Genomic DNA, 26,818 nt, shown 5'->3' with positions numbered 1-26,818 from the left:
GTGGCAACGTTGAGTCTGTCTTGGGGAATAGGCACACCAAAGTATTTTCATTTTGGACTATAGGGGGCGCCAAAAACACCACCAATTTATAACTCAAGAGGGGATGGACTAATCTTTTTTTTTTTTTGTACACATACTCTCGGGGCAACTACGAACTTAGATTCAAAGTTTCAGAACAAATTCAGAATGTGGGCGTGGCCTATACATTATTTTTAAATTGCGATAGCATAAAATGAGCTTCGGACGCAAAACTTGGGACACACGTCAGATCCCAGGACCTTTTCGAAAATGTAAAAAAAAAACGTACATTTTTCAAAAAAACTGCTCACTAGCGCCCCCTATTGTGTGGTAGTCACATATAGTTTATCAAAACTTCACGAATTTTGGCACAGACATTTCTCATGGAATTGCGGATATATTTGTAAATACATTCCATTAGCCCCGCCCCCCAAAAAGTCGGCCATTTTGAAATATGTGCGTTTTTCAGCCATTTTACGCACGTTCTTGCGAACTCCTCCTAGGGGAATGATCGGAAAAATTCCAATGCATGACAGGTTCAGCCCCTATCCCATATGATACTTAATTGCGGAGCACATTTTTGAAAAATTACTCGTGGAGGTCGTACGCTAACAGCGAATACACCATTTTTGACGATTTACATGTCGCAAATTACTCTAAACTACTCGGATATAGTTATTCCGATATTCACCAAACGCTGTATACATATTCCTATTATGATCTCACACATATTTCAAATTGCCTTCCATTAGCTCCGCCCCCCAAAAAGTCGGCCATTTTGAAATATGTGTGTTTTTCAGCCATTTTACGCACGTTCTTGCGAACTCCTCCTAGGGGAATGATCGGAAAAATTCCAATGCAGGACAGGTTTAGCCCCTATCCCATACGATACTTAATTGAGGAGCACATTTTTGAAAAATTACTCGTGGAGGTCGTAAGCTAACAGCGAATACACCATTGTTGACGATTTACATGTCGCAAATTACTCTAAACTACTCGGATATAGTTATTCCGATATTCACGAAACGCTGTATACATATTGCTATTATGATTTCACATATATTTCAAATTGCCTTCCATTAGCTCCGCCCCCCAGAAAGTCGGCCATTTTGAAAAATGTGCGTTTTTCAGCCATTTTACGCACGTTCTTGCGAACTCCTCCTAGGGGAATGATCGAAAAAATTCCAATGCAGGACAGGTTTAGCCCCTATCCCATACGATACTTAATTGAGGAGCACATTTTTGAAAAATTACTCGTGGAGGTCGTAAGCTAACAGCGAATACACCATTTTTGACGATTTACATGTCGCAAATTACTCCAAACCACTCGGATATAGTTATTCCGATATTCACGAAACGCTGTATACATATTGCTATTATGATTGCACACATATTTCAAATTGCCTTCCATTAGCCCCGCCCCCCAGAAAGTCGGCCATTTTGAAAAATGTGCGTTTTTCAGCCATTTTACGCACGTTCTTGCGAACTCCTCCTAGGGGAATGATCGGAAAAATTCCAATGCAGGACAGGTTTAGCCCCTATCCCATACGATACTTAATTGAGGAGCACATTTTTGAAAAATTACTCGTGGAGGTCGTAAGCTAACAGCGAATACACCATTGTTGACGATTTACATGTCGCAAATTACTCTAAACTACTCGGATATAGTTATTCCGATATTCACGAAACGCTGTATACATATTGCTATTATGATTTCACATATATTTCAAATTGCCTTCCATTAGCTCCGCCCCCCAGAAAGTCGGCCATTTTGAAAAATGTGCGTTTTTCAGCCATTTTACGCACGTTCTTGCGAACTCCTCCTAGGGGAATGATCGGAAAAATTCCAATGCAGGACAGGTTTAGCCCCTATCCCATACGATACTTAATTGAGGAGCACATTTTTGAAAAATTACTCGTGGAGGTCGTAAGCTAACAGCGAATACACCATTTTTGACGATTTACATGTCGCAAATTACTCCAAACCACTCGGATATAGTTATTCCGATATTCACGAAACGCTGTATACATATTGCTATTATGATTGCACACATATTTCAAATTGCCTTCCATTAGCCCCGCCCCCCAGAAAGTCGGCCATTTTGAAAAATGTGCGTTTTTCTGCCATTTTACGCACGTTCTTGCAAACTCCTCCTAGGGGAATGATCGGAAAAATTCCAATGCAGGACAGGTTTAGCCCCTATCCCATACGATACTTAATTGAGGAGCACATTTTTGAAAAATTACTCGTGGAGGTCGTAAGCTAACAGCGAATACACCATTTTTGACGATTTACATGTCGCAAATTACTCCAAACCACTCGGATATAGTTATTCCGATATTCACGAAACGCTGTATACATATTGCTATTATGATTGCACACATATTTCAAATTGGCTTTTATTAGCCCCGCCCCCCAGAAAGTCAGCCATTTTGAAAAATGTGCGTTTTTCAGCCATTTTACGCACGTTCTTGCGAACTCCTCCTAGGGGAATAATCGGAAAAATTCCAATGCAGGACAGGTTTAGCCCCTATCCCATATGATACTTAATTGAGGAGCACATTTTTGAAAAATTACTCGTGGAGGTCGTAAGCTAACAGCGAATACACCATTTTTGACGATTTACATGTCGCAAATTACTCCAAACTACTCGGATATAGTAATTCCGATATTCACAAAACGCTGTATACGTATTGCTATTATGATTGCACACATATTTCAAATTGCCTTCCATTAGCCCCGCCCCCCAGAAAGTCCACCATTTTGAACAATGTGCGTTTTTCAGCCATTTTACGCACGTTCTTGCGAACTCCTCCTAGGGGAATGATCGGAAAAATTCCAATGCAGGACAAGTTCAGCCCCTATCCAATATAATACTTAATTGAGGAGCACATTTTTGAAAAATTACTCGTGGAGGTCGTAAGCTAACAGCGAATACACCATTGTTGACGATTTACATGTCACAAATTCAACCAAACTACTACATTTCCATTTTTGGAAACCTTTACAAAGTGGCACCGTAACTCCGAATGACCTGAAATGTTGCCCACTTATTCGGGTGGACCTACTCTACATATTATGTCCAGGAACCCAAAGCTCCAACTTCTTTATTTTTTTTAAATTACCATAATGTTAAAAACAGTGAAATATTACCTTAAATTTCCATGTTTTCTTTTTCAACGCCAAACTTAGTATACAGCATCAGTGGAGGGTCAGACACATTACTGTAGAAAATGAGCATGTTCAGTCGATAAATATGCCCGTCATTAATCTAAATGCTCATCACTGCTGTCACTTCAGCCTTACATACTTTTACTTATAATTAAAAAATTACATCTGTGTGCCATGTAGTACTTGTCATTTTGCATAATACTGTATATACTTATTACATTGCTGTTAACATTGTCTTTTTTTAAATACTGTCTACACTTAATCTACAACTTCTCTCATATCATTGAATCTACATTATGGTTGTTTATATTTATCTGTTATCTTGGACTTCTTTGCGTCTTAGGTTTACATTTAAATGTTTGCTATGACGGACTGCGGAGCTGAGCAAAACACACACTAACAGTTAGACCAAACACACTTAGCTATTCCATCTACCTCTGGAGCTAGCTAAACTAGTTATAAATATGTTTATTCTTCACTGTCGGCATATAGGGTTAGGGTTAACCCTAACCCTAACCCTAACACAGTTGGCGCACATGCCTAAGATTTCCTGGTCAGAAATAAAGGAACGCAAAGTCAGGTAAACAATTTAGAGACATGACAAACGGCTCATCTCGGAGGACTGAGGGGGGGGACCAGCAACCCTCCCCGACAGGCGCACGGACGCGAGGGCCCGCTCATCACTGCGCGCACAAGTGCGACCGCAGTTTTAATTATTATTATTATTATTATTATACTGCTACGGAATCCTTGTTTTCAGGCCTTTAGGATGCTGAAAAAGTTGTATAATTTTGCACGGACGCCAGGACCGGTGAAAAATTTGATATTCTGGAGTCAATGAGTTCAAATTGTCCAACCTGCTCGCTAGCGCCACCTATTTCAATTCCATTTCGGAAAAATTCACAAAGTCGCACCGTAACTCCGAATGACCTGACATTTTGCAAACATATCCGGGTGGACCTGCTCTACAAATAATTCAATTGGAACCCTTAGCTCCGCCTACTTTTTTTTTTTTTAAATTAGCATAATTTTTAAAACCCTTAAATATTCACTTAAATTTCAATTTTCAGTTTATCAACACCAAACTTCGTATACAGTATCGCCTGAGGGTCATACACATTACCCTAGGAAATGAGCATGTTCAAACGATAAATATTTCCGCCATGAATTAAAACGTACTTGCAAAAAGGCGGGGCTTAAAAATAAATGCTCATAATTCATCAACAATGTATCCAAACATCACAGATTTTGGTGGCAACGTTGAGTCTGTCTTGGGGAATAGGCACACCAAAGTATTTTCATTTTGGACTATAGGGGGCGCCAAAAACACCACCAATTTATAACTCAAGAGGGGATGGACTAATCTTTTTTTTTTTTGTACACATACTCTCGGGGCAACTACGAACTTAGATTCAAAGTTTCAGAACAAATTCAGAATGTGGGCGTGGCCTATACATTATTTTTAAATTGCGATAGCATAAAATGAGCTTCGGACGCAAAACTTGGGACACACGTCAGATCCCAGGACCTTTTCGAAAATGTAAAAAAAACCCGTACATTTTCAAAAAAACTGCTCACTAGCGCCCCCTATTGTGTGGTAGTCACATATAGTTTATCAAAACTTCACGAATTTTGGCACAGACATTTCTCATGGAATTGCGGATATATTTGTACATACATTCCATTAGCCCCGCCCCACAAAAAGTCGGCCATTTTGAAATATGTGCGTTTTTCAGCCATTTTACGCACGTTCTTGCAAACTCCTCCTAGGGGAATGATCGGAAAAATTCCAATGCATGACAGGTTCAGCCCCTATCCCATATGATACTTAATTGCGGAGCACATTTTTGAAAAATTACTCGTGGAGGTCGTACGCTAACAGCGAATACACCATTTTTGACGATTTACATGTCGCAAATTACTCTAAACTACTCGGATATAGTTATTCCGATATTCACCAAACGCTGTATACATATTCCTATTATGATCTCACACATATTTCAAATTGCCTTCCATTAGCTCCGCCCCCCAAAAAGTCGGCCATTTTGAAATATGTGTGTTTTTCAGCCATTTTACGCACGTTCTTGCGAACTCCTCCTAGGGGAATGATCGGAAAAATTCCAATGCAGGACAGGTTTAGCCCCTATCCCATATGATACTTAATTGAGGAGCACATTTTTGAAAAATTACTCGTGGAGGTCGTAAGCTAACAGCGAATACACCATTGTTGACGATTTACATGTCGCAAATTACTCTAAACTACTCGGATATGGTTATTCCGATATTCACGACACGCTGTGTACATATTGTTATTATGATTGCACACATATTTCAAATTGCCTTTCATTAGCTCCGCCCCCCAGAAAGTAGGCCATTTTGAAAAATGTGCGTTTTTCAGCCATTTTACGCACGTTCTTGCGAACTCCTCCTAGGGGAATGATCGGAAAAATTCCAATGCAGGACAGGTTTAGCCCCTATCCCATATGATACTTAATTGAGGAGCACATTTTTGAAAAAGTACTCGTGGAGGTCGTAAGCTAACAGCGAATACACCATTTGTGACGATTTACATGTCGCAAATTACTCTAAACTACTCGGATATAGGTATTCCGATATTCACGAAACGCTGTATACATATTGCTATTATGATTTCACATATATTTCAAATTGCCTTCCATTAGCTCCGCCCCCCAGAAAGTCGGCCATTTTGAAAAATGTGCGTTTTTCAGCCATTTTACGCACGTTCTTGCGAACTCCTCCTAGGGGAATGATCGGAAAAATTCCAATGCAGGACAGGTTTAGCCCCTATCCCATACGATACTTAATTGAGGAGCACATTTTTGAAAAATTACTCGTGGAGGTCGTAAGCTAACAGCGAATACACCATTTTTGACGATGTACATGTAGCTAATTCATCCAAACTACTACATTTCCATTTTTGGAAACCTTTACAAAGTGGCACCGTAACTCCGAATGACCTGAAATTTTGCCCACTTATTCGGGTGGACCTATTCTACATATTATGTCCTGGAACCCGAAAGCTCCACCTCCTTCATTTTTTTTTAATTACCATAATGTTAAAAACAGTGAAATATTCACTTAAATTTCAAATTTAGGTTTTTCAACACCAAACTCAGTATACAGTATCGCTGGAGGGTCAGACACATTATCGTAGGGAATGAGCATGTTGAGTCGATAAATGTGGCCGTCATTACTCTAAACGTGTTTGCAAAAAGGCGGGGCTTAGATAGAAATTCTCATAATTCATCAACAATGTACCAAAAAAACACACATTTTGGTGGTAAGGTTCAGTGTGTATTGGGGAATAAGCACAAAAAGTAATATCCATTTTGGACTATAGGGGGCGCCAAAAACATGACAAATGTATAACTCATGAAATGATGGACGAAATCTTTTTATTTTTTTTTAGACATACTCTGGGGATGAGTATGGACTTATATTGAAAGTGTCACAACGAATGACAATTGTGGGCGTGGCCTGTACTTTTTTTTTTATGACGATGTGCTTAAATGTGTTTCGGTACGCAAAACTTGGGACACGCATCACAGCCCACGACCTTTTCAAGAATGTAAAAAAAACAACGTACTTTTTCAAAAATACTGCTCACTAGCGCCCCCTATTGTGTGGTAGTCACATATAACTCTCAGAACTTCACGGATTTTAGCACAGACATTACTCATGGAATTGCGGACATATTTGTAGATACATTCCATTAGCCCCGCCCCCCAAAAAGTCGGCCATTTTGAAATATGTGCGTTTTTCAGCCATTTTACGCACGTTCTTGCGAACTCCTCCTAGGGGAATGATCGGAAAAATTCCAATGCAGGACAGGTTTAGCCCCTATCCCATATGATACTTAATTGAGGAGCACATTTTTGAAAAATTACTCGTGGAGGTCGTAAGCTAACAGCGAATACACCATTTTTGACGATTTACATGTCGCAAATTACTCCTCGGATATAGTAATTCCGATATTCACGAAACGCTGTATACGTATTGCTATTATGATTGCACACATATTTCAAATTGCCTTCCATTAGCCCCGCCCCCCAGAAAGTCCACCATTTTGAACAATGTGCGTTTTTCAGCCATTTTACGCACGTTCTTGCGAACTCCTCCTAGGGGAATGATCGGAAAAATTCCAATGCAGGACAAGTTCAGCCCCTATCCAATATAATACTTAATTGAGGAGCACATTTTTGAAAAATTACTCGTGGAGGTCGTAAGCTAACAGCGAATACACCATTGTTGACGATTTACATGTCACAAATTCAACCAAACTACTACATTTCCATTTTTGGAAACCTTTACAAAGTGGCACCGTAACTCCGAATGACCTGAAATTTTGCCCACTTATTCGGGTGGACCTACTCTACATATTATGTCCAGGAACCCCAAAGCTCCAACTTCTTTATTTTTTTTAAATTACCATAATGTTAAAAACAGTGAAATATTACCTTAAATTTCCATGTTTTCTTTTTCAACGCCAAACTTAGTATACAGCATCAGTGGAGGGTCAGACACATTACTGTAGAAAATGAGCATGTTCAGTCGATAAATATGCCCGTCATTAATCTAAATGCTCATCACTGCTGTCACTTCAGCCTTACATACTTTTACTTATAATTAAAAAATTACATCTGTGTGCCATGTAGTACTTGTCATTTTGCATAATACTGTATATACTTATTACATTGCTGTTAACATTGTCTTTTTTTAAATACTGTCTACACTTAATCTACAACTTCTCTCATATCATTGAATCTACATTATGGTTGTTTATATTTATCTGTTATCTTGGACTTCTTTGCGTCTTAGGTTTACATTTAAATGTTTGCTGTGACGGACTGCGGAGCTGAGCAAAACACACACTAACAGTTAGACCAAACACACTTAGCTATTCCATCTACCTCTGGAGCTAGCTAAACTAGTTATAAATATGTTTATTCTTCACTGTCGGCATATAGGGTTAGGGTTAACCCTAACCCTAACCCTAACACAGTTGGCGCACATGCCTAAGATTTCCTGGTCAGAAATAAAGGAACGCAAAGTCAGGTAAACAATTTAGAGACATGACAAACGGCTCATCTCGGAGGACTGAGGGGGGGGACCAGCAACCCTCCCCGACAGGCGCACGGACGCGAGGGCCCGCTCATCACTGCGCGCACAAGTGCGACCGCAGTTTTAATTTATTTTGTAATAGTCACACTCGATTTCGCCGATTTTCTTGTTGCCCCAGCTGGTTGACACCTCTTTTAGCAGAAACAACAGCTACATTAATGTATTAAATCGATGTTAATCCATGTGTGTGGTTGTGGAATTAACGGAGCTGTAATTTACAAACTCTTCAACTACAACCCTAATTATATTAAAAAACATTTTAGAAGGCCTCATGAATTACTTTAATGTACATTTAAATTTAAATGTGAAGGGATGTGTGTAATGTGGTGATTGACATTATTAACCCACGGATCTATGTATTGTTCCGCACGGACATTTTAGTTAACCAGACTTCCTGTTGATGTGAAATCCGAAACATTTTTTAAAAATAAAATAATACTTTATTCCGAGTTTGCTTGCTTTTCTCTTTGGAGGTCATCACATAACGGCCGTAGTTCGCTATTTATAGAGCCCTGATGAGAAGACTTCTAGAGTAGACAAACAGGAAGAACTGCCGCCGAAACTGAATATGTGACGTGGATCATAAATATATCAGCAATTAAACAAACTCTTCAATTTCTCTTCACAATATAAGTCTCCTTGCAGTATCAATACTAATTTGGCTGACTTTTATATTTGATCCAATCGGTATATTGGTATATTTACACCATAACGGTGCACAGCTGATAGAAAGGGACACCTGGTGGTTAAAGCACGTTATTGAAATGTATTATTATTAGATATTAATAGGAGACACAGTCAGACAAACTAATGAGGCTTTATTTAAACATTAAAGAATACTTTAGGTTAAGGTCTTATTTTTAATAAGAAAAAAGCTTTGGGGGTATAATATGAAGCCTGACAAAGTACTAATATATTGCTTTCCTGCAATGTTAACTATTGCATGTTTAAGCACTTATTTTAACTGATATTATACATAATATGTATTGTACTCTTAAGATGTATATAGATAGTATAAGAAATGTGCAGAATACGATATTGATAGATGTCTTGTAATGCACTGTTGAGGAACCTGCGACCCAAGTTTTTCATCTCCGACCTTGTCAGGTATTGAACATTCAATAAATAAAGAACACAGAATTATTAAATATAAAACACAGAATTTATGTGATTATACTAAATGATTTACAAATAAACACCACTGCATATTTACAACTGTTACACATGTTGATGTAACGCAAATGTTTCCAACTTGCGATCAATAAAGTATATCTTATCTTAAGATGATCGATGGCTACTGCCATATTTGCAAAATGTGGCTCTGAACCTTGACAAGTGCATGTTTCAGGCTTATCAATGAACAACAGGAGGGGTCACAGACATAAGACCAGCTGTTAAATAAAGCTCTTCTGACCTTAGCTGGCATGTGTGTATATTAATGCTGCCCATTATGGACACAAGCAATTTTCACCCATTTATTAATTATATGTTTTAAATTTCAGTGTTTCCTATCCCCTAAACCTCCAGGGATGTACACAGTTTAATACTGGCAACTTCTTATTATGGGAAATACGAAAACGTCTTTTAAAACTACAATTCCCAGTAGAGACATGCTGTAGAACATGTTGCGAAACACACAATAGCCAGCATGTGTAGTTCTGGGGACTGGGTGGGGACGGGGGGGACAGGGTGGACCCGTTCAAATCCAGTTTTGGACAGTCTGCCGTGGTTCCATCCCATTTCAAAGTGCTGTTCGACGCTCGGCGTAACCCTCGGCGCACACTCAAACATCCAATCACAGAGCTTGAGGACTATCACGGGGTTTGTCAAGCGAAGCGGAGAGAATACTTACTTCCTGGTGTAAAATTCTCTAAAGCAACTACTATGAGCTGCTCCGACCCTCGGTCCTGACGGACTCCAACTTGTGTTTATTAATCAAACAAATAAATAAACACATGGATAACTATGTGTTATTGTTGAGTAAATAACAGTGTGTGGTAGGGCTGAACGATATCCCGTGTCATGGCGATAACCGCGATATGCGCATGCGCGATATTCACACCGCAGGGACGTGCGGTTTTATTAATTAAAAAAAAAATGCTAACGCACTTTAGCACAGAATTCCAAATAAAGATACCCTTATTACTTATCGAACCTGCACATACAATATATCCGATTAAAGCTGAGACTCCACAGATGATTTAAGTATAGTATCTAAGCGATCCGATCTCGCAACAGGGGAAGCAAACACAGACATCACAACACGTACCTTTTACGGAGCTTTTACGGGAGATCGTCTCACCGTAGCTGTCAATCTGATCAAAAGACGTGTTCAATGGCATTAAAACGAGAAATAACGCGGCTGAATCGGTTGATAATGTATCTGTGGCTTTGAAGCAATTGTTTATAATCCATAATTCCATTTTTATGTAAAAATCGGAGCACAAAAGTTAGCTGCTAATGGTAGCCACCAGAGTGTATGCAGCTTCCGGTTTGGGCTATGCGTCACTCACTCCTTATTTGGTAATGTGTGTGTGTTAGACTGCGCTGGACTGCCGCATAGCCAAGACCGGAAGCAGCAGCCACTCTGGTGGCTACCATTAGCAGCTAACTTTTGCTCTGCGATCTTTACATACAAATGGAATTATGGATTATAAATGAAATATTTTTTTTATACAGAGACGTTAAAAACCTATGGATTAACCGATTCAGGCGTGTTTTTTCTCGTTTTAATGCTATTGAACACGTCTTTTGATCAGATTGACAGCTACGGTGAGACATCTCCCCTAGAAGCTACGTAAAGGTACGTGTTGTGATGTCTGTGTTTGCTTCCCCTGTCCGAGTTCGGATCACTCAGTGATGATACTATATACTTAAATAATCTGTGGAACCTCAGCTTTAATCGGATATCTTGTATGTGCAGCTACGATAAGTAATAAGGGTACTTTTATCTTGAGTTCTGTGCCAAAGTGCGTTAGCATTTTTCGCTCAGGGGTCATTTAGATGCTTCTTATGAGACTTGTGTTTTGTTTTGGTAAAAATGGTTTGTATCGTCAGTTAGCTGAGATTATTTCCGTTAATCTGGTATAACACATTAATAGGTTCTTAAATATTAAGATCCCCTGAGACACAGTGTCGTGAAAAAAAAAAAAGTAAAGTACCCGCCGGGATTTTGGGGCTTAACAGGTTAAAAAAAACGCGATATATACCGCAGGGTGGGGGGGGGGGGGGAATCGCGATGTCAGTTTTTTTCAATATCGTGCAGCCCTAGTGTGTGGTTTAGAAAATAATACAAAATTAGAAGGAAAAAACTATGAAACAATACAGATTTCAGTATTCTGAGCCCCTACTCTCCCCATAACTGACGGCAACAAAAGTCCTACATTATTCAATTAAAATAAAGAAGTAAAAACAATAAGTGTGGCTTGATATTGAGTTAGATAAAGGTTGATAAACGCTGTGAGAATGGATCTGCGGAGAGCATTTCGCTGTGATCCCAACTCCTCTATTACCAACGTTCAGGGAGCTCTATGCAAGTCAATGGGACGCCCTGCCCGTTGAAAACTGACTTTCAAGGGGTACCCTGTCCGTAATAGAGTGACGGGGAGGGGCCCTGACCGACCATCAAAATGTGACGGGTTGGGAGTGAGAACGTGTTGCTAGTATTCATGGGATCAGCAAGCCATTCATTTTAGGCTTCCCTTAAGTCAGTGGTTCTCAAACCTTTTCTGTCAGGCCCCCCCTTTGGAGAAAAAAAGTTTTGTCGTGCCTCTGCGCCCCCCACTTTGGGAACCACTGCCTTAGGTGAAGGCTCAATTGAATATACCGCCCATAATCTGAGTATCTCCACTGAAAACTTGAGATCTACCTTTGCAAAGGTGCACCATATTTAGCTTGTAAGCCAATCAGAGCAGACTTTGCTTTTATGTGAGGGGGTGGTAAAAGTAGCATTTAATAAAGAGGGTGAATAAAGGTTAAAATAAATTATGAATTAATTAATGCATTCAAATAATAAAAGTACCACATGAGCATCAAATGAGCATAATATGTCCCATTTTAGTAAAGAAATACATGAAACTGGTGCTTATGTAAAGGACTGATGGAACCAATATAGTTACCTTGTATCACTGGGACGCAGACATCCATAATGAATACTACAATACATGTTTTCACAACAAAAATCTCACCCTGGGAATTTGCATGAACAAACAACTCTGCCTTTTTGAATTCACAAATTTGCTTTTCAGACTAAAGTCAACACAGACCCGGTCGCTCCATTAATGCCTGAATAATTCAATATTGCTCACTGTCTGCTTCTGTTTTGTACTGCATGGTTAAGAACCAGTGAAGGGGAAGGCTCAATGCATGGGGATAGGCCTTGTTTTCTATGCCCGCAGCCAAGCGTGTGTCTTATGTAAGGGAGGGGGTTGGATGGTACAACATCCACTGCATGACAACTCCCGTCGCTTTATCATCATCGCGTCTTCTTGGTCCCTACTTTCACTTTCTATGAGTTAAGACATAGGACATGCCCTCCTTTTTAAAGAGTGGTCAAAATCATCATTACAAAATCATTTTCTGCTGCAATATTTCATTTTCTGTAATTCTGCCATTGTGCATATCCGTTTTTGAGTTGGTTTGTGTTTCAATATCTTGCTTCATCTGTTCATCTCTCTCATCCCCACCCCCACTCTCTCCTCTGCCTTCTCTCAACAGGAAGACATTTTGACAGGCCAGTCATTATTACAATATTAGACTTCCTATTGAGCACTGTTTTTGGCAATTATGCTTTTCCTTCATGCAGTTTTGTCACATTTAATATAAGCAAATGTTTGCTCTTTTATATATATATATATATATATATATATTTATATATATATATATATATTTATATATATATTTTCATATAAAAAAACAATTGAAAATTGTGCTCATTAAAATGCAACTCCTGCTCACAGGTTTCTTTAAAAGACAACCTTGTGTCATGTGAGACATCTGGAATATGAGGATTCAGCTGGTAACTGCTGCATTATTTAACAAACCCTGCAGCCATCGGATCCTCTGCAGGTGTACATTATTCTGTTTCTCACGAATTCACAAAACACAAACACTGTGCCCCTCAGATGTGTGTCTTACAAACAGCTGCAAAATGTATCTTTGTCAATACGCTTTGTATTCCACAAACTGAGGTTGTTTCTCAGCATTCTCAGGTTGCCTGGTAATGAACAAATACTTCCCATGAGATTAAAACACTGAGCAGCGATATGAAGAACAACACAGTGTGTGACATGCAAAGTGCAGAGCATGCTGGGTATTTTGTTCATGTGAAACAGAAATAAATCTTTCTAAACTCCACTGACCAGCTGTTCAACTGTGAGGCACTAATCTCTCTCACATGCACAAGAAGGTAACTGAAGGCATTCGTCCATCCAACACTGCTGCTGGATGACTGGACATCCATCTTATTTAATACTAAACCAGTTACTCTAAGAATGTATAATGCCAATTCATAACAACATGTTTTTCTTTTTACTAAATCTGATGTCAGTATTCATCAAAGAGAGTTTAATATATTTTCAAACAGCTAATTTAAAGTATTAAACTGAAAGTACAATATCAATAATCCAAATTGGCTGGTGTTAATTGTTTGCAGGAATACATTCTAAATCTTATTTTCCAAGTACAGTTCGAGATGAGTTTAGTATTTTATATCAGATGAGTGATTAAATCAGTCTGCCATGGGAAACCATTCATGGAGAAAAAAAGATTCTATTTATAGATTATTTGAACTCCTTTCTCTTTGAGTGTGTGTGTGTGTGTGTGTGTGTGTGTGTGTGTGTGTGTGTGTGTGTGTGTGTGTGTGTGTGTGTGTGTGTGTGTGTGTGTGTGTGTGTGTGTGTGTGTGTGTGTGTGTGTGTGTGTGTGTGTGTGTGTGTGTGTGTGTGTGTGTGTGTGAGCGAGTGAGTGAGTGATTCATAAAGCATGAACAGATTCATTAGGATAATCAATACATCACAATAAGTAAGAGAATATTTTACAAAGTTAATATGTGCCTCAATGAAACTACTTGAGTTTCGAGCACTTTGATGCAGTTTCTTTCATTCTCTGCCGTGAGGCAGGTCGATGCTATGCTTGACTTTGCTGGTTAATGTTTAATTACTGTGCATTGATTGTGGACTCACAGCATTCCGGAGGTTTGAACGGCCAATTACTGTCGCTCATAAAACCAAACACCATCTCTGTTACACAATTCTGGAGGATTTACGTTCATTATTTCCCTGTTGTTGCTGCAAGCACACCTTTATTTACCACTCAAAGTCAGGCTTTTCTCATTTGTCTTCACAAGGGAACCAGGTAAACAAAGTGTTGCTGTGTAGCAAGAATGTTGTTCAATGTATTGGTGTTGGGATATATATTTTGTAAATCCTCTGGAGCAGAGAGAGGAGCTTGGATTATTGTTATTGATTAATGCATCAGTGTTTCTTAGGGTCACAAACACTAAAACCCTGTTGGTGGGGCTCCGTTGGCGGGGCGCAACGCCAAGACAATGGTAGGGGAAACTGATGTTGCACTGTTGGAGGAGCCTGTGACCTAAGTTTTGAATTGCCATATCTACACTGTAGCTACTGTGCACATGACAATAAAGCCTTGAATCTTGAAACTTGATATATTCCAGTTGAATGGTTGTGATTGAAAAGCCTGGTGGCTTTAAACTCAGGAGGCTGGTAAACATTGCAAAGAGGGATTTGTATTCCTTAATAATATTCGTAAACGTAACCATGTTATAGCCTCAGAAAAGCTAAACAACATCAAAGAATACATTTATTAACTACATTGTTACATTTAGCTGTAGCTTGTATAAACAAAAAAGAGAGACATATTGATCGGTTGTTGAACCAGGACCCTGCGATTGAAAGTCAACTACCTTCCAGCTAGTCCACAGCCCACCTGCTGATCTACCTGAAAACACTGTACGGTTACTTCACTCTAGTGTACTTTGTCTTAGTTCAAATGTCATGAAAGGAAATGTTTGCCTTGTAACGGACATGTACTTAAAAGGTAAAATACCATTGCACAGATTATAAAGCTTGAAGGTAGAAGGTTTTAATGTAAGATAATTTTATAATGTAAGATGTTAATTCAATATGTGGGTGTGACTTTGGCTCAAGGGACTCAAGGGGGTAAATGGATGTCTTCCAACCTGAGGGTCAGTGGTTCAAGTCCCAGCATGCTCTCATGCTTCTAAATAATAAATTAAATAATTATAATAAAAAAGTGATATAAATTCATAAAAAATTATAATGACAATAAAGAAATGACAAGTAAAAACACAATGCATAAATAAATCCAAAAAAAAGATATCAATACATAAACAATTAATAATTAAATAACAATGAATATTGATAAAATATGAATAATATTTAAATACATAATAATAAAAACAATAATAATAAAAACAATAATAATAAAACAATATACAAAATTATAATAAAAAAAGAAAGATACCATTGAAATAAATACATACAAAATAATAACACAAAATAATATAAATACATAATTTATTTTATAAAATATGATAAAAAATACAATACATGAAAATAAATAAAATATATACAAAAACAATAAAAACATTTAAAATTATAATTATAATAATTAAAATAATAAAATAAAATGATAATGATCAAATAAAATAATGATATAATACATAATACAATCATAAAAACTAACTTGAAAAAAACAGATATAAATATTATTTAGTATGAAAAAAGCAGAAAAGACATAACGTTAGCTACCATTTCGAAAATGTTAGCGTGGCTTAATAGTGCGAAAAGAAAGTGGTTGTCGGCGGACAAGGAGCCGAAAGAAACTCCAGTTAATACTGATGCAACTGCAAATACAGAAAATGCTGTGTTAGAAAAAAACGTTTCCTTGTCTGTTAAAATTTGTTTGTGTTTCTTTTAATTACTGAATCAAAGATATGAAGATAAGGATAGAGGGAGTCGTATGTTGTACAGATTGTAAAGACCTTTGAGCCAAATTCTTGTTTTTGGGCTGTATAAATAAAATTGGCTTGAAACAGTTGCTGATTTAGAGTAGGCTACTGGCACCTTTTTTTATTCCAATTCAAGCACTGCGCACCGTTACTCGAACCACGCTCCGAAGCCTATAGGCACACTACATAACTATAGGTTACTTAAGTAACCCCAGTTCTCAGAGTAACATGAAGTGAGATGTCTCACTATGGGATGCGCCTCAACGCGTATGCAAACAGAAGCATCAATCTCATTACGCCAATCCTGATTGGCTGATGATCTTGACGTCTACGTCAGGGAATCCACCTATCCTTTAAGTAGCTTGCGCTACGACGCAGCGGCATTCAAAATAAGCACCTCTTCTCGCTTCGCCTTAGCAAGAAGGGCCGTCTGGTGAGATATCTCACTTCATGTTACTCTGAGAACTGGAGTTACGTAAGTAACCTATAGTTCTCATTCATAACACTCCGTTCGATGTGTTACTATGGGATATTGAAACTCCCGTATTGCCAGACATGCTTATCTCGAAAATCACCAAAACAACCAGAACTTAACAGGTAGAACCCTGTCTCAACACGGGGCCCAGCACTGTGCGGGCCACACTTGGAGCAGAGACATTTAGCCTGTAAAAGCGGACAAAAGTGAGCGGTGAGGACCAGCTCGCTGCTGCACAAATGTCTTGGATGGAAACACCCTTGAACAAAGCCCAGGATGTAGCCAGTCCACGAGTAGAATGAGCATGCAGGCCCGTTGGTGCCTGCAAACCCTGACTCGTATAAGCCAGAGCAATCGCTTCCACAATCCAGTGGGAGAGCCGTTGCCGGGTAACGGGCTTGCCCTTATGAGGGTTAGCCCAGGATACAAAGAGTTGGTCATTGCATCGAAACTCTTTTGACCTGTCCATATAGATGCGTAAAGCACGGACTGGGCACAGCAAATTCGGCCGCTGTTCCTCAGAGGAACACAGTGGCGGAGGAAATGCCTCAATGTCAATGGGGGTACATGAGCCAACCACCTTAGGTACAAAGGCAGGGTTGGGCTTCAGCAACACTCTTGTTTGCCCCGGGGCAAACTGAGTGCATGAAGGATGTACAGAGAGCGCATGAATGTCACTGACTCGCTTGGCAGATGCCAGGGCCAGTAACAACACTGTCTTCAGTGACAGGTGTTTCATGTCAGCTTCTTCCAGGGGTTCAAATGGAGGTCGAGTGAGCCCATCTAAAACCAGTGCCAAGTCCCATAAGGGCACCAGTGACCTTGAAACAGGGAGGAGCCTGCGAGCCCCTTTCATAAAACGGCAGACCAAGGGATGTTGGATAGCCGTCTTTCCCTCAAAGCCCACATGGCATGCAGCAATAGCAGCCCGGTACACTTTGATCGTAGAGAAAGCTCTGTGTTTATCAATCAGGTCCTGTAGAAATGATATGAATCACCCCGACAGGACATTGAAAAGAGATGTGTCCTTTTTGAAGGCACCACTCCTCAAACACCCTCCACTTACAGTCGTAAAGAGACCTGGTGGAGGAAGCTCTTGCACTGCTTCGTTAGGCATTAGGCCGTTAGGTAACTTACGAGGACATTATTCTGCGTAATAGCCTCTTGCTCCGACTGTGCGAGAAGGAGCCAATCGTCCCGATAAGTTGCCAGGCGAATACCCTGTTGTCTTAACGGGGCTATCGCGGCTTCCGTACACCGTACAAACACTCGTGGCCTGAGAGACAGACCGAAGGGAAGTACTCTGTACTCGTAACAGACACCCTGAAAGGCGAACCTCAGATATGTCCTGTGTGGATAATATACTGGGATGTGGAAATACGCGTCTTTCAGGATGACTGATGTGAACCAATCGTTTTGGCGCACGAGACGCAACAGAGATGTGTGAGTGAGCATTCTGAATTTGTATCTTTTGAGATATTTGTTCAGAGCCCTCAAATCTAGTATAGGCCGAATCCCGTTCCCTCCCCGTTTGGGAATGAGGAAATACTTGGAATAAAAGCCGCTCTGACCCTGTTCGGAGGGTATTATAGATATAGCCTTCTTGTCTAGTAGCGAGAGGATCTCTTGCTCTAGAATATGGGCCGACTCTCCCCGGGCTTGCGAATGCAGAATGCCGAAAAGTGAGGGAGTGGTGACAGCGAATTGGAGTCTGTAACCCTGTGTTATTGTCTTGAAAACTCAAGCAGAATCTGTGAGCATCCTCCACTTTTCGCTTCTCAAAGCGAGTGGAGATGTCACATCCCTGTCGTCTGCCCTCTGTGTCTTTATTTGTTGTGTTATGGGGCCCTCTAGTGTCTGAACACGGTGGTACCCCAGGTTGACAACCCCGGTCGACACTGCGCATGCGCGTGGCGGTGATGCCTTCACAATCCCGTCTATTGTCCGCCTTCTGAGAGAGGTAGCAGCCACTCTTAGAAGGGGGGTAGACGTCAGACTGTTTATTGTTTTTATTGTCTTTCTTTTCATTTTTATTGACTGCGCCCTTGGCTTTAAGCCTGGAAACGACAGTGGAAAATGATTTATTAAAAGACAATAGTGATGACATGTGTTTGTGACTTAAACGAGCAGCGGAGCTTGCTGTCGTTGATGTTAAGTCCATTTCCCTCATGGCGCGAACTTGAGGATGACGTTCTGACATCACTCGAGGCGGCGGGAAGATGGGGGCATGTTTTCACCCCGGAAACACACTGGAACGTGTTCTGGAGCTGGAGAACAGGGAACTTCCAGCTCCTTTATCGAGGAGAGGAGAGGAGGCTGTCAGGCCGCCCTCTTCTTCTTCCTCGTCTGGTGGCTGAAAGTCTGGGCCGGCTGTGCCTGAGTGGCTGCTGCCGGAACCGGAGACTTTCTTGGCCAGCTCGTCCTCGCCTCGTGTCTTCTTCGAAGCTAGAGCGGAGCCAAATATGCCCTCTGGAACAATAGGCATGTCCAAGACGTCCTCTTTTTCCCGGTCTGGAAGGTTCGTCAGGGTAAGCCACCTGGCTCTCTCCTGTACCACCATTATCCCCAGTGCTTTGCCCGTGGCTTGGACTGCACAGCGCTGCACACGGAGGCAAATGTCCGTGATCGCTGCGATTTCGTCCCACACGGCAGGCTCAGGTTTGATCGTCATGTCCTTGCAGAGCTCCGCCACCATGTCTCGATTGCCGGCCGGCGAATCAACGGACATGAAGGGGTCCCGTCCCGACAGGCTAGCTTGGCGCGCTAGCCGTCGGCGGAGGCTCTTGATGGTGAAGCGGGCACAATGCCCGCACGAACCGGGGGTATCGATAGCTTCCTGGGCGTGTTCCAGCCCAAGGCAGGACGAGCAGACCTCTTGTGAGTCCGTGCCCGAGATCCTAAACCCGCAGCCGCAGAGCCGAGCCGAGCCGCAGAGCCGAGCCGCAGAGCCGCAGAGCCGCAGAGCCGCAGAGCCGAGCCACAGAGCCTCCGACTCCTCTGGTGTGAGGGAGAGAAGAGTCCGTCCCCGCTCGCCGTGGTGTCGGCGCGACCTTACCGTTATTTCGAAAGAAAAAACGGCGGGGCAGATTACAATATTAACTGGTGTGTTAATATTTGTTCAATTCTTCTGCAAAGCAAAAAAGTAACCGGCAAGCGCCCGTCGACCGAATGTTAGCTTGGGTTCAGTCTGTGGACCGTTAAGCTAGCCCGGCTACTGATATTCGAGATGTGCTCTGAAGCGAGAAGAGGTGTTTGAGTGACGCTGCGACGTAGCGCAAGCTACTTAAAGGGTGAGTGGATTCCAGTGATGTACCTGAACGAGTTCAATGAACGATCGTTCATGAACGCGTTCATATTTTGGGCGAACGTGAACTGAACGTACTGTATTTCCGCTCGATGAACGTAATTGAGAACGCGTTCATTCTCAGCGCTGTATAACGGCGTTCAAAAGTGCGTTCATTCTCAGCACTGTATTATAACGGCGTTCAAAAGTGTGCCAGATTTCATATGCCTTTCAGCCGAAACCCCAGTTAAAACACACAGTAAACAGGCTTCAAAATAATGCGGAAAACCACCCAATCTGGCAACAGCAAGCTGCCTGTGACGCGTACGCGCCTGTCACCCGTGGCTGTCGCACTAAAATATAAATATACTAAATATATCAGACTCCTCACAACAAACAGTGTGGAACCGCGGAACCGGCGAGCATTGAATGCATTAATTAATTAGTATGGACAAAGCCGAGAGCAGCTGGAGCAGCACTCGCTCAGAGTGAGACTCTACGGCAGGGGTGGGGAACCTCCGGCCTCCGGGCCGTATACGGCGTGTACGGCCCTCGAGGTAATTTATAAACACACGCAAAAAATAAAAAAATGAAAGAAATCTCGACCGCAAAAAAATTAAACAAGCGAGTGCCTGTTTTTCCTGGCCAAGGTCAGGGTCCTTGAACACAACACGAGCCTATCGTGTCATCACGTGCTATATGTCTCGACTGACAGGGGTGCAGTTCTGACGGAGAGCACCAGAACGCCACTCCAGCACTTCAGAAATTGCAGTACCGATAAGTCCATACACATGCCGCAGTTTCTGCGTGGCTGTGTCTTTAGTTGAAAGCCCAGTGGCGATCTGCTCATCTGTCATACTGATCAGACAGTCAATAACTATGTTGTTATCATTAGCATCTGGTTAGCTAGCTATACTAACGAATATAAGAAGCTTTTTCTACAACCAGTGAGGTAAAGGCACATCTTTATATGATCATTATAGTTATAAAAAAATAAGAGAATAAAGTAAACAGGTATAAAATACTATATGACAGTTATTAATAAAGAAGAATACAGTTTGAAAGGGGAGTGATTTGTCAAATATCCATAAATTAAAAGAAAATCTGCTTACAGTTGTGTTTGGGTGTTGAGAGATGTGTCCATAGATCTCCTAATGTTGCTCTCAAAGTGCACCCGATTGATGCTTTTAACTTCAACATTTAAAAAAAAATCTTCCCAGGGGAGCACGCCACACCCTGCACGTGCATGCATACGCGAGTCATGGTGAGATATCTGGATTAAGAGGTTGCTTTTTCTTTGCACAGAATGAAATGAATGGGCTGTGATTTTAGTTTGTTTAAGCAGAGGTCAATAACTTGTACGGCCCTCTGAGGATATTGTAAAAATTGAAATGGCCCTTGAGAGGAAAAAGGTTCCCCACCCCTGCTCTACGGCGTCGGCGTATGAGCATTTAAAAGAGTTTTACGTTAAAGTCAGTACTGACTCAGACGGAAAAAATCAAACGTTTGCCTGTAAACTGTGTCCGCCCGGTTTGAAAAAGCAAGTCCGTACATCGACGACGTCGACAACAAACCTTAAACGGCACATTGAGAATAAGCACACGACTAGCCTTTCACGGTATGTGTGAGTGGCGAATAAAAAAGAGAGCCAAAACAGATCCACTACCACCCAAATCCCATTGACATCGTACAGGAGACAAATAATAGCTCGCAGCAACGTATTGAAAAAAGAACTATAAACTATAAATTAGTTCATTTTTGAAACCATGAACTTTAGTTCAACATTTTGAATTATGAACTATGAACTGAACTAGTTCATTTTAAAATGTGTGAACTGTGAACTGAACTAGTTCATGTAGAAAGTGAACTTTCCCAACACTGGTGGATTCCCTGACGTAGACGTCAAGATCACCAGCCAATCAGGATGGGTGTAATGAGATTGATGCTTCTGTTTGCATACGCGTTGAGGCGCATCCCATAGTGAGACATCGAACGGAGTGTTATGAATGAGAACATCACTATTTATATCCTTTGAGCCTTCTTTGCTGTCCTAATTGTTCTGATTTAGGGTGATTTCAAGCACTGTTAAACTATAAATAACACTTCTCCACTATACCTGCACCAGGGCAGATGCTAATCTAGTTTATACTTGCCAAACAATTGATTGATTTTTGTTGAAACCCCATTCACACACATTTCCTTATTCTCAAAGAAGCCTTTGTCATTTATCAAAGAGCCACTTTCTTAATTAAAGAGGCATGTTTTCACTGTGAAGAAACTTGTAAGATTCACTTTTTGAAGGAAATATTTTTAGTTTTATGTTGCTGGGAAATGGTTATAAGGGTTCAGTCAATTATAATCTGGGGAATCAGTAGCACCACATATTGCTTGTCTCATTTCAAGGATGTCATCATTGATTGATTACTCATGTTGTAGTCTTGAGCCTTTGCTCCAGTTTTGATTTGCTGTGATGGCTTTAGTGTAACTAATTGAAATGTCAATGATCAAAGTGTATCTCAAATAAACTGGAAAAGTACAGGAAACCATCCAACACCAAGTATTGATGTAAATGAGACTAAGCCATCAAAATAACCATTTTGATGGACAAATAACCAAAGCTGTGACTGTGATGTTTGGAGTGAACTTTTCAGATGATATGATCAAAGAACTGTTTGTTAGAAGCACCTCAGCAGTCAGAGCATATCAGAGCTGGATGTATGTCACGTCCAGCGGCCTGCAGCTGTTGGTTTTACCCGCTGAGAATGTCATGTACCATGTGACTAGCAGAACAGAGCCTACTTTGCAACACATAGTAAAGGATATACCAAGTATCATATATGGTTAGTTTACCATACACTCAGACATGCAATACATATACAGTAGCAAACAACGGCTATATCCTAGCTGCTGAAAACTTTTATGGTACAAGCATCAGAAGTACAAGTGACACAACTGAGTCAACATGAACACTCCCAGCACTCAACACTGAGATGTAATGGGATGGAAAGCTGCCTTTCATGCACTGCTATCCAGGCCACTGCCTTTGCAGCCTGTGGTAGAGTGCCAGTAACTGTACTTTATCTGAACAGGCAGAACACACAGAGAGCCTGTTTCTCCCTGCAGTGGCATGTGTTTCTCACCTGATCCCTGCATGCTCTTTTCCAAACTGCAGACACCACAGCTATTTGCATAACGTTACTTTTTAGACATTCACAAGGGTTCCTTTCACTGGTGAAAATCAAATTGGTTTGGTTTATTTTTAAGGATGCCAGAGGAAAAACCCAATTTTGACCTACAAAATGGCAGCTTTCAGGGAGAGAGAAGAAAAATATCTTCAGGACAATACATTTACAATTTGGATTGATGAAATAATCATTTCATGACTAATGAGGTTGGAGATTCTCAAAAAAGTATTATAGGCAACTGCCTGGGCCTCAAACTAAAAGGGCCCCTGTTAGCACATGTGTACTGCTGATTAGTTTGTATCTACATTAATGCATGATATTTAATGAATTGACAATTTGTTTAAGTAACTAAATGCATTTACTCAAAAAATGCAATATCATATAAGTTCTTATTTCACCATGCCATCATCATCATCATCATCATCATCATCATCATCATCATCATCATCATCATCATCATCATCATCAGGGAGGCTCAACACTTGAGTTAGCTGGGGCCTACTGCTACAACTACAATTTATATTACTAACAATATCAATAAAAAGACACTATTTAAAACGTATTAAATATTGAATAAAGCCCTTTCAATAAGGGATTTTCCATTTGATGAATATTAGAGGTGTGTTGAGTAAATTATTGCAATTACATCACAATTCATGTAAACTCAAAATAAGGCAAAAATAAAGTTTTCCTCCTGAGTTGATGTCTCATCTGTTGTCACATAGCTTTAAGTATAGGGTTTGAACAGCTTTAATAACCCTTAACCTGCCTTCAGAGAGAAGCTGGTCTCTGTGGGGCAGTTGCATTATTTATGAATAAAGATACAGACTAAACGCTTGAGGTCCTGGGGGGATTAGACGCTGATGGCTGTAATCCGTTTGGAGTGCGTGTGGGGAGTGGGGAGGAGCTTTAGGATAGTAGGATTTTCACTCGTGGAGTAGCAGCTGGACCAAGCTGGACGCATGCGCCCCCCTCCCTCCTACATCCACAGCGCAGGAGCAGAGAATGAATTTGTCTCTTTACCTGCTTAAAGGCGCCGTCGGTTGTGTGAACAGCCCAACCTGTTCACGGGACAGGGAAATGTTTCTCCTGGAAAGTTTAAAAAAGCTGAAATACACGACAGTGCAGGAGTCAGAAGTAAAGGATTAGAGAGGAGAAGAGTCGTTGGATGTAAAGCGGGCAATAAGAGAGGATTAGATCCCATAGCGAGGAATCAGAGCGAGTGTTGTTGTCAAAGATGCGGAAACAACAGCAAAAACAATCCGGATTTTGATCCACTTTGGATATTTACACGCGCTAGCAGCAGCATGCCTTGGCTCAGGAGAAGGGTGAAAATGTCCAGATTTGGAGTGACACCCAAACACCCTGAAGTTTTCTGTCTGTTGGGACTATTTCTGTGCTATGCATCGGCTGGTTTTTACACCATTCCGCGGAACTAACGGGTTTGGTTTGTACCTGAGTCATCATGTCAAAAGTAATTCAAAAGAAAAACCACTGGATCACTAAAGTGAATGACTGCCTGGTTATCCGGGGCGCTTGCGGGGTGCTGAATGTGGATCTGTGCGGCGGGGCAGAGCATGGAGAGTTTGCGTACATCGGGCAAGTTAGGGAGGATGCTGTGGTGTACCAGGACGGTAAACTCTGTGAGGGGGAGCTGCTCCTGGAGGTGGAGGGGCTGCCTGTGTCTGGATTACCCCTATATGACATTTTAAATGTGATTAAATTCTGCAAAGATCCAGTCAGGTTGAAAACTGTGCGTCAAGGTAAGAGACATGGGAAATAACGCTGATTAAGTGAACTGTAACTGTCAGCAGTAATGCATGCATGGGAAATGAACACTCATGCACTACAGAGTCCCAGTAGAAGTTGTTTCATACTTCCATATGGCAAAGCAAATATAAGCACATAACAAAATGGAGTGCGTGTGAAGAGGACAGAGTGCCTGCTGCATGCTTGCTGCTCATCTTCTCTTCCACAGCAGGCAGCCTGGAGTTTTCACCAGGCTTTGACATGAAGCCGGCCTGACAGTCTTCCTGCCCTCATTTTGTCTAACATTGCTAAAGCCACTCTGGGTCAGACCTGCGGGGTCACAGATTAGGCCATTTACAGAGACTGCGAGCTGCAGAGCTTCATCTGCACACCCAACACTAACAGCACACACCTTTTACTGCCAGCTCCTTGACATGTGGGCTTTTGACCTGTCTTTCACAGGCCACAGTCACATGATGTGGCTTGTTGTTTTGTCTGTTGATGGTGACATCCCATTTGAAGCGACATTAGCACAGCTTCTTTCTAGGATGGCAACTTTTACTATGGAGGAATCTGTAGTGTTCCACCCAATCCCACTTCACAAAGGCCAAGGTGACATATTCACAAGTCTTGTTTTTCTCCAATCAAAAGTTCAAAACCCAAAGATATTCAGTTTACTATGATGTATGAAAACATGAAGAAGCACATCTTATCCATTTGAGAATCCAGTACTTCAACATATAGACGGGTTATTTGTATGTCAACCAAGGTATTGATGAATCAATGTATTGTTCCATCTCCACGTCTTTCTGTGAAGTAATGTTGTTTGTTAACTGAGTGCTTTGTTTGTGAGAGTGGGACACTACTCATGTGCAGCTGGGGTTATTTCTGGAAGTGCTCCCTGCGTGTTAGATGATGTTGACCCATTGCCCGGTCTGCTGCGTCTGCATCTGTCTGAGAGACAGCTAGAGGGATACAGCTTCTGACTCAAACTTTTGTTATACTCTGAATGTTTGTTGTTGTTTGTCCTGTGGGCCAAATCTGGATATTCTGTAATGAGTGAAATTTGAAATATATATTTTTCACATTTAAAATTGGATTCATTTGTATATTTCACCTGAAGTGTGTCTTTTCCAAACAAACTCGCTTCCTCTCCCCTCACTTACACTCTCAATATTTGACAAAGCTCGCTGTCCTTCATCTCTTGGGAAATCATTAACTGTGTTATATAACAGTGGTTTAGTTTCAGTGTAGCATCATTGCATTTATATTGCACTGTATGTCTATGTGTTACTGCACAGTGAATGCTTGACCTCTGGATCTGAAATCTCGACCCCTGGGACAAGAGCTCAGCACTAACGCGACTTTGTGTTTGTAGAACAGGGGATTGTTTGACATACGATCGGACCACACTTGCAGCATGGGAGATTTTTAATATCCACAAACAGTTTTCTAATTATTTTAAACTCCTATGGACTACACTTCGTTCTTGTAAATGCTTTAACACCCCTACTGTAGACATCCTGGGCCTTCTTCATTGGTTGTTCATTAGTTTCTCACATAAGTCAGCAGATTCTCCTAGGCTGTAATTAAAGGAGGGGGATATTCTATATATCTGAGGAGCTCACAGGACCTCCATTGTACCTCACAGTCTGTTGGGCTTCCATGCAGAACTGGCCAGGAATGGATCAGATCTCTCTGCTCTCTTCTTAGGGTCACATTTCAGTAGGCCACATCCCCTCAGTAATGTGTGTGGAAACTTTATCGGTGTGTGCAGGCAGGCATGTTGTCGCTGCAGTAT

The 26,818-nt window shown here is 41.0% G+C and overlaps 1 protein-coding gene across 11 annotated transcripts in view; it reads left to right on the top strand.

The window, feature by feature from the left end:
- The first annotated feature begins 24,294 nt into the window (after positions 1-24,294).
- The window catches only part of LOC117449330 (membrane-associated guanylate kinase, WW and PDZ domain-containing protein 1-like), a 100,778-nt gene continuing 98,254 nt past the window's right edge, over positions 24,295-26,818 (top strand). For 8 of the 11 annotated variants that reach the window (XM_034086947.2, XM_034086946.2, XM_071203756.1 and 5 more), the window contains exon 1: positions 24,298-25,031. In XM_034086947.2, the coding sequence (XP_033942838.1) occupies positions 24,734-25,031 (298 nt within the window). In that variant the 5' untranslated portion in view covers positions 24,298-24,733. Of the gene's footprint in view, positions 25,032-26,818 lie in introns of all 11 variants that reach the window. The other 3 variants (XM_071203758.1, XM_071203757.1, XM_071203753.1) reach the window with 2 other exon arrangements.

Source organism: Pseudochaenichthys georgianus, chromosome 7, assembly GCF_902827115.2.
Source record: "Pseudochaenichthys georgianus chromosome 7, fPseGeo1.2, whole genome shotgun sequence".
Classification (NCBI taxonomy): Eukaryota; Metazoa; Chordata; class Actinopteri; order Perciformes; family Channichthyidae; genus Pseudochaenichthys; species Pseudochaenichthys georgianus.
The sequence above is the reverse complement of the archived record's forward strand: the minus strand, read 5'-3'. Positions and strand labels throughout refer to the sequence as shown.